The sequence below is a fragment of the Telmatherina bonti genome, assembly GCF_933228915.1.
Source record: "Telmatherina bonti genome assembly, chromosome: 1".
Taxonomy (NCBI): domain Eukaryota; kingdom Metazoa; phylum Chordata; class Actinopteri; order Atheriniformes; family Telmatherinidae; genus Telmatherina; species Telmatherina bonti.
This window is the reverse complement of record NC_136619.1, coordinates 40,077,169-40,090,317: the sequence shown is the minus strand read 5'-3', so window position 1 is coordinate 40,090,317 and position 13,149 is coordinate 40,077,169. Positions and strand designations below refer to the sequence as shown.

General features: G+C 42.2%; 1 protein-coding gene across 1 annotated transcript in view; it reads left to right on the top strand.

Annotated features, from left to right (window-relative positions):
* Nucleotides 1–1,079: 1,079 nt before the first annotated feature.
* The window catches only part of adamtsl5 (ADAMTS like 5), a gene marked incomplete at both ends in the record, with an annotated part of 30,051 nt that continues 17,981 nt past the window's right edge, over nt 1,080–13,149 (top strand). Inside the window, 3 exons of the mRNA XM_079264808.1 lie at nt 1,080–1,198; nt 1,296–1,371; nt 10,412–10,584. Coding sequence (XP_079120934.1) covers nt 1,080–1,198; nt 1,296–1,371; nt 10,412–10,584 — 368 coding nt within the window. The remainder of the gene's footprint in view (nt 1,199–1,295; nt 1,372–10,411; nt 10,585–13,149) is intronic.

Below are 13,149 nucleotides of genomic sequence, written 5' to 3'. Positions count from 1 at the left end.
GTTTTTACACAAACAAGGTCGATGATGTTTTTGAAATATTATCACTACTGATCAAATCAGTCGTCAATTATTACCAGTTTAAAAAATAATAAACTCAGATTAGCAGCTTCACACGCCACGTAAACAGCCATAAATCAAAGTATTCTGTGAAAGCATGACTCAGCAGCTTGTAGAAGTACATGAATCAGCGATAACTGGAAGTAACTGTTTTCTGTACGGTGTCTCGCCCTGCGATGGACTGGTACCACGCCTTTCCCCCCAAAGACTGCTGGGATAGGCTCCAGCTTCCCCGCTACCCTTCATCAGACTAAGCGGTTGGGAAAATAAATGAATGAATGAATGTTATCAGTCTCTCACATGGATGTGGAGGAATTTTAGCTCTTTTCTTGTCACAGTTGATTAATTTCATCTAAGTTTGCGACGTTGGACGTCCTGCTCTCTTACAGTCCCACCAGTGTTTTAATCACAATGAAATCTGGACTTTTGCATGATTGATGCAACACTTTTCACTTCATCGCATGGTAAATTTCCTTTTAGTAAACACTGAACAACCGGGTTTTGGCTGCAATAAGTTACACAGGGCCCAGGGCGAAACCTTTTTGAGGGACGCGTCCTAAAAAAAAAAAAAAAAAAAGTCAGCAGTTCTCCAGACTAATACATTTCCACATCTAGTTAATAAGTGCGTCTTGATTGGATAACAAAGACACAAATTTCTCTCCATAGACGTTCTGTTTCTGGCCTTTAAGTGTAAGGATTTGATGTTCCATTTGACCAAGCATCTGGGAAAACCAACTTTTCCTGCATGAATAACCAATAAATTGAGAAAAAATGAAGCAATATTTTCAGCCATAAATCAGGTTGGTTGAGTTGTCTGCAGACAGAGAAGTGCTCCAACTGGAGCGTGGGATCATGCATGCAGATGGAGCATCATGGAAATGCAGCAGAGATCTTTGTTTTCTAGCTTCTCTTTAATGTGAAGGGGTCAAAAGATAGGAAAGAGGTGGGATGTGGAGTCAGTCATGCAGGTGGTCCCTGCAGGAGTTTGTAAAACACTGTGGGGGACTGGGATGGGGGTATTAATGATACTTGCTGGACGGGGGGCGGCATTCCTGAGCTCAGCTCCGACTCACAGCGGCATCACAGATCATTTATGGATTTCATCAATGAGCCAGCTCGTCATCCGACTGAAGCTCCTTCTGTAACAACTTCACTCCTGTAGTTTATGTGAACTTGAAGTGTGAAATAACAACGATGTCACCAAGTTGCTGACGGTGTTTGCATCTCTGTGTCCCCAGGAAGCCGACTCTGTGCCAGGTCGTGACCTTTGTTCTGCTGCTGGTCGCTCCCGGCTGCCTCTCCTCCCCGCAGAATGTAAGTCAGACCGACCCACATCAGCACAAATCATGGCACGGCCTCCTCCCGCTCTGACCCGGAACAGCTTCATCTCCTTTTCAATGACACGTGTGGGAGGCGTTTTAATGAACTAATCACAGCTGGGCTTGTTATCGTCAAACCAAAATGCTTTTCAAGAAGAGGAAGTGTAACCTTTAAAATTCCTGAGGGTTGTTTTCTTCTGTCTGCAACTTTACACAGATTTATACAATAAATATAAACAAAATATTCCACCAACACAAGCTACAACCTTTCACTGAGCTGCACACATATATTTTAGGTATTCCTGACTGATAGAAACCTGATGATGACAGAGCTAATAACAACATCCTGGAGGACTGTAGGCGTGGGAAGTGCAGAAGTTAAAGAGTTGCATTGTTAACAGACAACCTGCGTGTAAAGTTGTGCAAATATTCAAAGCTTAAAGTTGGATGACGGTGTTTCAACAAGTGGCACCAGTCTGTATTTACACACGGGGACTTGTAGTCTTAACCTGCCAAGCCTCCGGGCCATTTGCCACAAAGCCCCCGCTTTCTCCTGCTTTCTGGACTTCAGCTTTCTTACAACTGGCCGAGTTAATTGTAACGATTAAGGTCATTTGTGTGGAAGAAAATCCCCGCTCTCAGAGGAAAATTCAGCTAATTTAGATAATGAAGCAACGGCAGGCTGTGGATGGTCGCCGAGGTCTGAGCAGGACGCCACTGGGCGGCTTTTTCCGCATGTTTGACTTCGGATTTCACCCTGAAACTGTTGCGCCCTGATCAGCTGCCGTCGTCTTGGTTTCTCCCCGCATTGCAGTCGCCGCTCCATCGTCTTTCATCGCCGTTAGTCTCGTTGTCTGGCAGACACCCCCCCAGGCCTGACTGGAATATCTGACTCGCCCTCATATTTCACCTTCTATTGTTAGGAAAAATGTTGAGCTGTCATTCAGACAAAACGAGGCAAGCTGACAGCCGTGCAGCGAGGACTGAACAAGCAGTCCTAGGTTTCTGTTTTCCTCCCAACCTCAGCAGAAAGGAAATCACACTCAAACGTTATGTTGAATTTTTGAGTGTGACGCAACATTTTTTGCATTTACTTCTTGTTCCAGCTGCTCTGGCAGCATGTCCTCCTAACATTTGTCCATTTAACGACAGGAAACACATAAACACACCAAAAGTATCATAACATTCAAATTACTTGGATGGATTTGTCCTCTCTGCCTCAGAGGAGCATCTACAGGACTGTCTTGCTGTAAAGCTGGCGGTAGCGGCACATCACGGTTTATTCATTACTGTCAAAAATATTTATTCTGATATTTGTTATAAAGCACTTTTTTTTATGTGTATCCACAGATTGTTTACCTCTGAGACGAGCTAAATGATTAAAATTGAGGATTGTTTCAAGTGGTGAAGTTTCTAAAGTATAACAAAAAGTTTAAATTGCTACCAATGTGTCAAAACAGAACAAAATAAAACTGATAAATATGATTGCAACTAATTGTTGGCTTTTCCTCTGAAGAGGTCGCCACAGCGAGTCGTTGGCTCTTCGTACGGAAGCTCCAGTTATATAGTTGTACTTTGGCACTAGTTTTACGGCGGATGCCCATCCTGACGCGACCATTTGCTTGTGTAGCCGTTAGGATCTTCTTTTATGTGTTATGTGTAATAAAAACCAGGATAGCCAGGCTCCAACCTGGGACCCGCCCTCAGAGAAAACACTTGTGTCCCCTTCAGGGCTGCAGCGTAGGGGAGCAGGACTCGAACCTGAGATGACTTTGTACGAAAAGCATCTGGAGCTTATAATGATGCTTCAATTCAATTCAACTTTATTTAGTGTCAAATCATGGCAATGCCATCTCTAGACGCTTTACAGACAGAGAAGAAAACATAATGAAAGCCAATTCATAACAGCCTATATAAGGAAACCAACAGATTGAGTTGAGTCCAACTCAATCTCCCATCCTGAGCAAGCACACTGGCAACAGTGGGAAGGAAAAAACTCCCTTTAACAGGAAGGAAACCTCCGGCAGAACCCGGCTCAAGGACAGGCAGGCATGACACTGTTATTGGGGGGGGTAAGAGAGAGAGAGATATAGAGAAAAAGAAAGAAGCTCAGTGTATCAGGAAATGTCCCTCAGCAGTCTAAACCTATAGCAGCATAACTAAGGGATGCTAACCATCCCTAGCTATAGGACTTATCAAAAAGATAAGTCTTCAGCCTAGTCTTAAAGGTGGGGAGGGTGTCTGCTTCCCTAACACTAACTGGGAGCTTATTCCATAAGAGAGGGGCCTGATAACCAAAGGCTCTGCCTCCTGCTCGGCTCTTTGAGACTCTAGGAACCACAAGTAGGCCTGCAGTCTGCGAACGAAGTACTCTGCTTGGTATATAAGGAGTGGACTGTAAATGGTGACGCAGACAGAAATGTCAGCGGTACTGACGATCAAACGATCTGCGTGTCGGGCAAGTTTCACTGGCCACAAATCATTTGCTAATTTTCCAAAAAAGCTTTAAAGAACATAACTTGTTTGTTTGTTAAAGCTCTGGGGCAGAATTCTGTCTCCCCCTGCTGGCAGCGACAGTAATTACAAATATCTGAAACTCACTGAAAACCTAAATGGTTTTAATAAAACAGCTGATCGAGGTGGTGAGAAAGTATGAAAATGTTTACAACTCATGTGGCATTTAAAGTCACAGAGTCACATGCACATGCCGCCTTGCTGCAGATGATTTATCTTGATAATTATGAAATAACTGGATCAGTTGTTTTTTTACATATAAATGCACAGACACAGAGGAATAATTAAAGTACAAAAAGATGCTGGCAGAGATTCAGACCTTTTTTTTCACACTTTTAAAATACTTTTCAAGGTTTCAAAACTTATTTTCAGGTTTTCCATTTTCAATGACAGACTTTCAAGGTTTCTCACTGGCAGGATTCTCCTCCCGTACTTTCCTTGTCATTTCCATTTGGATTGTTCTTGGATTTCCTTCCTTGCAGCACTTTTAGCTCTTTTGTTTTATAAACCTGCAGATTAGGTCTGGGCGATTAATCATATTTTAATCTCAACTACAATCTGGGTTTTCAACGATGATACAAATAAAAGTGTGTGATTATTTTCCTCTCTGCAGTTTCCTCTCCTGCTGTCTTCAGCTGCTAATCGAGCGTCTCTGGCATTGCAGCGCTGTGCTGTAAACTCCTCCCACAGCCGCTTTGCTTTCATTCAGACACTGTTGCCAACTTGGAGACTTTCTCGCTAAATCTGGAGACTTTTTTTGTTAAAAGCGACAAATCTAGCAGCTTTTACTGGAGTTATTAGAGACTTTTCTGGTGTTTTGGCGACTGACTTGAAGGCACATATTGTTCTGCAGTTACTGTAAGGAAGGAGCAGCGGGAGCCTCTCCCGTCCTAAAGCCCTCCCAGGCGGCCAGTCTCAGTCGGCTCCGGCTGCAGGTCAATGTAGAATAACTGCAGTAGGTTGTGGAAGTTCACCTAAACATAGTTTATACCATTGTCAGTGAAAACTGGCTGCATTATTTTCCTATACATAGTTCGGCCAGTTAAACACTGTAATATCCCTCCGTTACGGGGCGTTACCATAGCAACGCGTTAACCAGCTGGTTCAGATCAGCCGTCTTTTAACAGGTGAATGAGAGAAACGCGCTGCAGCCTGACAGCGGTTGTTTGGTATAAAACGTACATCCAGGCCAACGTAAAATAGTTCCTATATAAGCAGTAAAAGCAGATTAAACAACTCGGAACCGTCCATTAGACGGTTATAATGTACGACACGGAGTCTAGAACACCACGACGTGCAGCGTTGTTTAAAAATACTGGATAATTGTGTTAAATAATCCAGATCTCAGTTTCAGTCCAAATAATAATTATAATTTTTGTCATAATCGAGCAGCCCTACTGCAGATGAGTTTGGTTTGGCTCCTTCCTCACTTTTACTGGAATATTCAGAAGGGTCTTTCAGAAATAGTGCAGGTAGGACGGGTAAAGAGCTGTAAGGTTCAGGTAGAGTTAACAGAAAAGATGTTATTGGAAGAAATGAGATTCCTGAAGGTGGAAAGGAGCACCACTGTTCTTCTGCAGGCCTTGTGACGCTGCGAGCAGAAGCCAAAGCAGTGGTGGGATAATCCATGTTTGCCTTCTCAGAACAACCCAACGCTCAGCTGTTTCATGCTGACACACACTCCCAACACACATTTTCATTATGAAGCACTCAGAAATAGCAACTCTGAGCTGGGAATGATGTCATTCCTGACCACACAGTTGCAAGTCAGAAATCCACAAAGTAACATCACATTACCTTGCAGATTAAAATGCATTAAAGAGTGAAGGTTGCAGAAACATCTGTAACTAAACAGTTTAATAATGTTGGATTCAGACTTCAGAGATGGTGAAGTTTCACCAACGTTCTGATTGGAAATGAGGAAATTCTGACTTCCTAGTTCAGATGTAAGACACCAGTTGATCATTGCTGGTTGGACACCAGAGCAGGAATGTTGCCAGAGACAGAAAACACAAAACACAAGCATGCTGATAGTTATCCTGCACTGTGTTAACACATTCTGCAGGACTTAACTCTTTATGTGTGCAAGCCTGCTGCTGCAGAAATAAAGTATGATGACTGATGACACATTTCAGAGGTAACGATCACACAGACTGAAAGAAATGAGACTTACTGAAGGTTAGAACAGTTTCAATCAAGCTAAAACTGTTTAACATGACAATACGTCATTTTCTGAACTGCTTAGAGGCTGGAGTCTATCCCAGCAGTCATTGGGTGAAAGGCAAAGTACACAGGTCACCAGTCCTTCGCCGGGCCTTCTACCATTTATAGGGCACTCAATAAAATACCTTGAAATTAGAAATTTTAACCTAAAATTGTCCTTCTGGTATGAATCAAGACCTCCATTATGTTGTTACATTAACAAAAAAAAAGGTTTCATGCTGAATATGAAAGAAAACAGTCATAGTCACTTGCCTCATAAAGGGTTAACAAGAAACATAAGAATGGATGAGATGGATTTGACTATAAATTGGAGTGATTGTCGGCGAAAGTATGGCAGCTTTAGCTGAATTAAAGCAAATATTAAAATAAACCCGATCTTGTGTGTTTTTACTGAGAGAATTTTAATGGATGAATGCAGAAGTTTCATAAATCTGCCAACCTGCATGTTTGGAGCAGAGCGCTCAGCGACACAAACTTTAACTTTTATCCCTTTTCTTACAGCTTTTTCATTTAGAACTGAAGATCTTTTTATGTGAGGAAGGGAGGGAGAGGGAGGGAGAGAGAGGGGGAGAGAGGGAAGGAGGGAGTGTTAAAGGAGTTCAAAGTTAGCTTTCATTAATCTAGAAAACCAGCTCAGCCCATCTCCAACTGTTATCAACGCTAATTTTGACCCGTGGGCATAACTAATGAGGAGCAACCTCAGGTGACCCTGCCGAGGCATGGTGGCGATGGACCACAGGTCTCTGCTGTGTGTGTGTGTGTGTGTGTGTGTGTGTGTGTGTGTGTGTGTGTGTGTGTGTGTGTGTGTGTGTGTGTGTGTGTGCAAATTAAGGCACACTGCTGGAGAATATGACCAGGTAACGGTTGGGGGACATACAGTTCTGCTCATATGTATTCATAACCTTTCATTAAAGAAAAGGCTGAATTTACAACAGTCACTCAAATAACTGGAGACTTAAAAAAAAAAAAGGAACAATAAATAAAAATTTGCAGAAATATAATTTAGTAATACAAGACACCGTTTTTTCATTTAATTGAGTTGAAGAAAGTAAAAAAATCAAACAAACAAATGTGTCCTGGACAAATTAGAGACTTTTTCTGTTGAACAGTGGGACAAAATACCTGTCAACAGGTGCAGAAGTCTGACTGAGAGGAACAGAAAACACCTGACTGGAGCGGAAACATTAAAGGATTGTTCAACTAAATATTACTTTATGACTGATGTAATATGTAATAAATTATCTTATTTGTTTGCTTTAAAAAAAAAAAAAAAATTCTATTGAACCAGAATTAGAAAATAATGTCATGATTTTTATAAACTTTTTATTTATTATTACTTTAGTCAATTTCAGCTTATTTTACAGGCAGCTGTTTTTTTTCTTTCTTTAATGAAAGGGGATGAATAAATATGAGCACAACTGTATGTCTCTCGGCCTGACCAGGTAACTGTCAGGTAAAAGCAATAATCCCTCCCACTAGGAGACTTTCAGCATCTGAAAGGCTTCTACTTTCAGTAAACTTAGTTGTAGCTTCCATGACATATTTCTTTGTAAGCGTCAAGGTGCAGGTGATCGCTGGATCGGGGTGGGGGAGGGGCGTAGACTTGACATAGGTGAGGAAGAGGGGGTCCTGCAGCGAAAGGTTGGAACCACTGAGTTAATTATACTCAATGGTAACCAGGAGTGTAACAATACATCAATGTATTGATCCAGTAGTATCAATACTAATAGAAAAAATATCAATCAAATATACACTACCAGTCAAAAGTTTGGACACGCTTCTCCATTAAATCTGATAGAGGATTTATTTCCATTAATAACAACTAACATGTTGGGATTGTTTTTTTAATCACCAATACAAAGATGCTATGTAATTATGATTAAACCGGACTGTACTGCCTGGTTATTTTAACTCACTTAGAAACATATTTGGTTTTGTTTTAAATACAAGGCTTTTAAGAAAAAAAAAATTATTATTATATAAAAAAAAGAATTATTGAATATTTTCATATCTTGTTTGCTTTTTATGACTTCATATGAACAGAAATGATCCATAAAATCAACATGTGATGCCATCTCATATCAATCACTGAATCCTGAATTAAATACTGACTGATTTATTTCTGGATTCAAAGCCAGTCGTGCTGACTGACTATCAGCTGGAATTATTTTAAAGATCTTGTGTCTCCAGTTAGATTCACTCATTTATTTTAATACATGCTGCATTTTGCCTGAACCATTGTTGTCATTTTGTAGATTATCCAGATACCCTCGGCTTCAACGCTTGTCTAATAGTAAAAAGAGCTGCTGAAAGTGTGTGTAAAGAGTTAAATGTTTGTGTGTTCTGTAACTCCTGCATGAGAAGTCGGTGGGACGGCTGCCAGTTTCTGTCCTCCTCCAGGGAACAAACTCTGGAATGTGTTTGAGGAGCAGCACTGACATTTCTCTAATCACTTTTATTGTTTGGCTGCGTTGATCCTGATCCATCAGGCTCACAGGGTTGTCTGCACCAAAGAAAAGAAAAACATTTATCTACCTGTTAGATTCCTGGTTATAAATAAAGCAGGTTTTGTTTGGAATCCCACATCTTCCCACAGCATGTTTGTGCTCCGTTTCTCTTCCATAATCGACTTTCAGAGGTTCCCATTTGCCCACTGATGGTAACTGTGTACTGATGCTGCAGATTACTACTAGATCTGTGTAATCTTAGATACTTGATTAAATTTCTATTTAGGGTGCTACTACTCAAATATTAAATGTTTATCAGGATTTTCATGTATGCTTTTTCCACATTGAGGTTTTTTTCTCACTCCATGGGCACTTTCATACCGCTATATTCTCCATTCAGTTTCCACTAATTCCAGTTGCCAAATAAATTTATCTTCACAATCTTTTATTTATGTGAAACCGTAAATAAATCCAACAAATATCAAACATACTTAGTACCAACAGGCTCCTCTGACCTGGGCTGGAACGGAGCTGCTATCACAGGGTGCTAGTATTACTGTAATACTTTATTTAGACTCCAAATAGCTTCCATATGGAGCAACTCTTGTCCAGGTCTCGTCTGTTTTCACATCCATAAAAACCAAAATGTTTCCAAACGCTGCCTTCAAATCTGATCTCCCGTAAATCTCTCGCATGGTAACAGTAGCTGCAAGGCTAGCTGCTAGCTTCCTGCTAGCTCTGTTGTTTACTGTTTGCAGGTCCTTAAATAAAACATCCTTAAATAAAATAATATAAATGTAATATCATATAAATATTTAATATATTCCAATAAACGTAAGTGTACATTCATAAACTGAATTTACATTTAGATTTACACCATTTCATTCCTCCCAAAATCCCACATTTTGACGTGAATTGAACCCCACTGTTGCCTTGACAATGCAAGCGATGGAGTCCTGGTTGAAGCGTATAGTAAAGATGTAGAAAACACAAAGTTTAAAAGGCCAAACAAAAATGATAAAATGTTGTATTTCGTGTTTTTTCTGAACCAAAAGTACTTTGCACTGGTTAGGGGGTACTTGGCTGAAAAATCATTTTACAAGGGGAACTGTGTTGCAAAAATGTTGAGAATCGCTGCCCTAAAGCGTCCGGGCGGTAGCTCAACTTTTAGCTTTCTGACACACTTTACAGCTGTGTTCTTGTCATATATTTATCATTAAAAATGTTTAGTTTTTATACATTTACCGACATTGTGTTGAATTGAGATGAATGGATGAAACAGTGAATCAGCACTTCCGTAGCTGCTACTGACAAGTACTGAGCAGTGAAAGTAAAACCCAACAGAACAAGATGGAACAAACCACTAATATGAAAGTTTTTGAACCCACAGACATTACATTAATTTACCCAGATTAAACAAATGTAAAAGCAATGTGGAGTAAAGATACTGTGGAATCTGCTGTTTGTTTATTTCCCGTCCCTTTGTTAGGTTTACCTTGTTGGTACTGGGTTGGGCTCCCTTCCTGACTTTAGAACTGCCTTAACCATTTGAACAGCAGTAGCTCTAAACCTTTAGTAAATCCTTGTACAGTATGTGGACATAATTTCTGCAAAGTTCAGCTCTGATAAACAGAATAAAACTAGTCAGATTAATCACACACAGGGCCATTTTGGCACAGTTTGGCTGTCAGTGCCCAATGTCCTCTTGTTGGGGGACTGAATCTGAGTTTTATCTGCTGTAATGCTTTTAATATTTTATGTAAAACACAGAAAATGTGCTGTATGAGTAAACCTGCTTTGCCTGTACTGTGACTTGACAGACTTGTATTCATGGTTTTCTGTCTGTTTCAGACCTCTTGGACTTCTATGTGGGGTCCTACCAGTGAGAGTTCACCAGGGCGTCTGCCACGTGCACGACGTCAGCTGCACTTCAGAAACGAGTGGGCCACGTGGGGCAGCTGGTCTGTCTGCTCCCGCAGCTGTGGGGGCGGAGCCTCTGTGCGAACACGCACCTGCATCACCAGGTGAGACCAAAACCTTCGGTGTCTCGGATGTTTTTTTTTTTTAAGAAAAAGATAATGAAATAGATTTTAAATAGAGAAGTGAAACATTTTTGAGCAAGTGAAACTCACCTTAAAAAACTCTGTGATCACAAGTGCTTTAAATTGAGAGATTTTCTATGATTATTTTAAAAGAAACTCTGTTACATCTTTTAAGTGAATATTAGTCTTTTATGATAAGCACTGGGAGATTCTCGTTATGATGAGGTGGAACGGGAGATTCTCATGGTGATGAGGTGGAACGGGAGATTCTCATCATGATGAGGTGGAACGGGAGATTCTCATGGTGATGAGGTGGAACATGAGATTCTCATGGTGATGTGGTGGAACGGGAGATTCTCATCATGATGAGGTGGAACGGGAGATTCTCATCATGATGAGGTGGAGCGGGAGATTCTCACCCTGATGTCGTGGAACGGGAGATTCTCATCATGATGAGGTGGAATGGGAGATTCTCATGGTGATGAGGTGGAACGGGAGATTCTCATGGGGATGAGGTGGAACAGGAGATTCTCATCATGATGAGGTGGAATGGGAGATTCTCATCATGATGAGGTGGAGCGGGAGATTCTCACCCTGATGTCGTGGAACGGGAGATTCTCATCATGATGAGGTGGAATGGGAGATTCTCATGGTGATGAGGTGGAACAGGAGATTCTCATGGGGATGAGGTGGAACGGGAGATTCTCATCATGATGTGGTGGAACGGGAGATTCTCATCATGATGAGGTGGAACGGGAGATTCTCATGGTGATGAGGTGGAACGGGAGATTCTCATCATGATGAGGTGGAACGGGAGATTCTCATCATGATGAGGTGGAACGGGAGATTCTCATGGTGATGAGGTGGAACGGGAGATTCTCATCATGATGAGGTGGAACGGGAGATTCTCATCATGATGAGGTGGAATGGGAGATTCTCATCATGATGAGGTGGAGCAGGAGATTCTCACCCTGATGTCGTGGAACGGGAGATTCTCATCATGATGAGGTGGAATGGGAGATTCTCATGGTGATGTGGTGGAACGGGAGATTCTCATGGGGATGAGGTGGACGGGAGATTCTCATCATGATGTGGTGGAACGGGAGATTCTCATCATGATGAGGTGGAACGGGAGATTCTCATGGTGATGTGGTGGAACGGGAGATTCTCATCATGATGTCGTGGAACGGGAGATTCTCATCATGATGAGGTGGAATGGGAGATTCTCATGGTGATGAGGTGGAATGGGAGATTCTCATGGTGATGAGGTGGAACGGGAGATTCTCATGGGGATGAGGTGGAACAGGAGATTCTCATCATGATGAGGTGGAGCGGGAGATTCTCACCCTGATGTCGTGGAATGGGAGATTCTCATCATGATGTGGTGGAACGGGAGATTCTCATCATAATGAGGTGGAACGGGAGATTCTCATGGTGATGTGGTGGAACGGGAGATTCTCATCATGATGAGGTGGAATGGGAGATTCTCATGGTGATGAGGTGGAACGGGAGATTCTGATGGTGATGAGGTGGAACGGGAGATTCTCATGGTGATGAGGTGGAACAGGAGATTCTCATCATGATGAGGTGGAACGGGAGATTCTCATCATGATGAGGTGGAACGGGAGATTCTCATGGTGATGTGGTGGAACGGGAGATTCTCATCATGATGTCGTGGAACGGGAGATTCTCATCATGATGAGGTGGAACGGGAGATTCTCATGGTGATGTGGTGGAACGGGAGATTCTCATCATGATGTCATGGAACGGGAGATTCTCATCATGATGAGGTGGAATGGGAGATTCTCATGGTGATGAGGTGGAATGGGAGATTCTCATGGTGATGAGGTGGAACGGGAGATTCTCATGGGGATGAGGTGGAACAGGAGATTCTCATCATGATGAGGTGGAGCGGGAGATTCTCACCCTGATGTCGTGGAATGGGAGATTCTCATCATGATGAGGTGGAACGGGAGATTCTCATGGTGATGAGGTGGAGCGGGAGATTCTCACCCTGATGTCGTGGAATGGGAGATTCTCATCATGATGAGGTGGAATGGGAGATTCTCATGGTGATGAGGTGGAACGGGAGATTCTCATGGGGATGAGGTGGAACGGGAGATTCTCATCATGATGAGGTGGAATGGGAGATTCTCATGGGGATGAGGTGGAACGGGAGATTCTCATCATGATGAGGTGGAACGGGAGATTCTCATGGTGATGAGGTGGAACGGGAGATTCTCACCCTGATGTCGTGGAACGGGAGATTCTCATCATGATGAGGTGGAACGGGAGATTCTCATGGTGATGTGGTGGAATGGGAGATTCTCATCATGATGAGGTGGAATGGGAGATTCTCATCATGATGAGGTGGAGCGGGAGATTCTCACCCTGATGTCGTGGAACGGGAGATTCTCATCATGATGAGGTGGAATGGGAGATTCTCATGGTGATGAGGTGGAACGGGAGATTCTCATGGGGATGAGGTGGAACGGGAGATTCTCATCATGATGTGGTGGAACGGGAGATTCTCATCATAATGAGGTG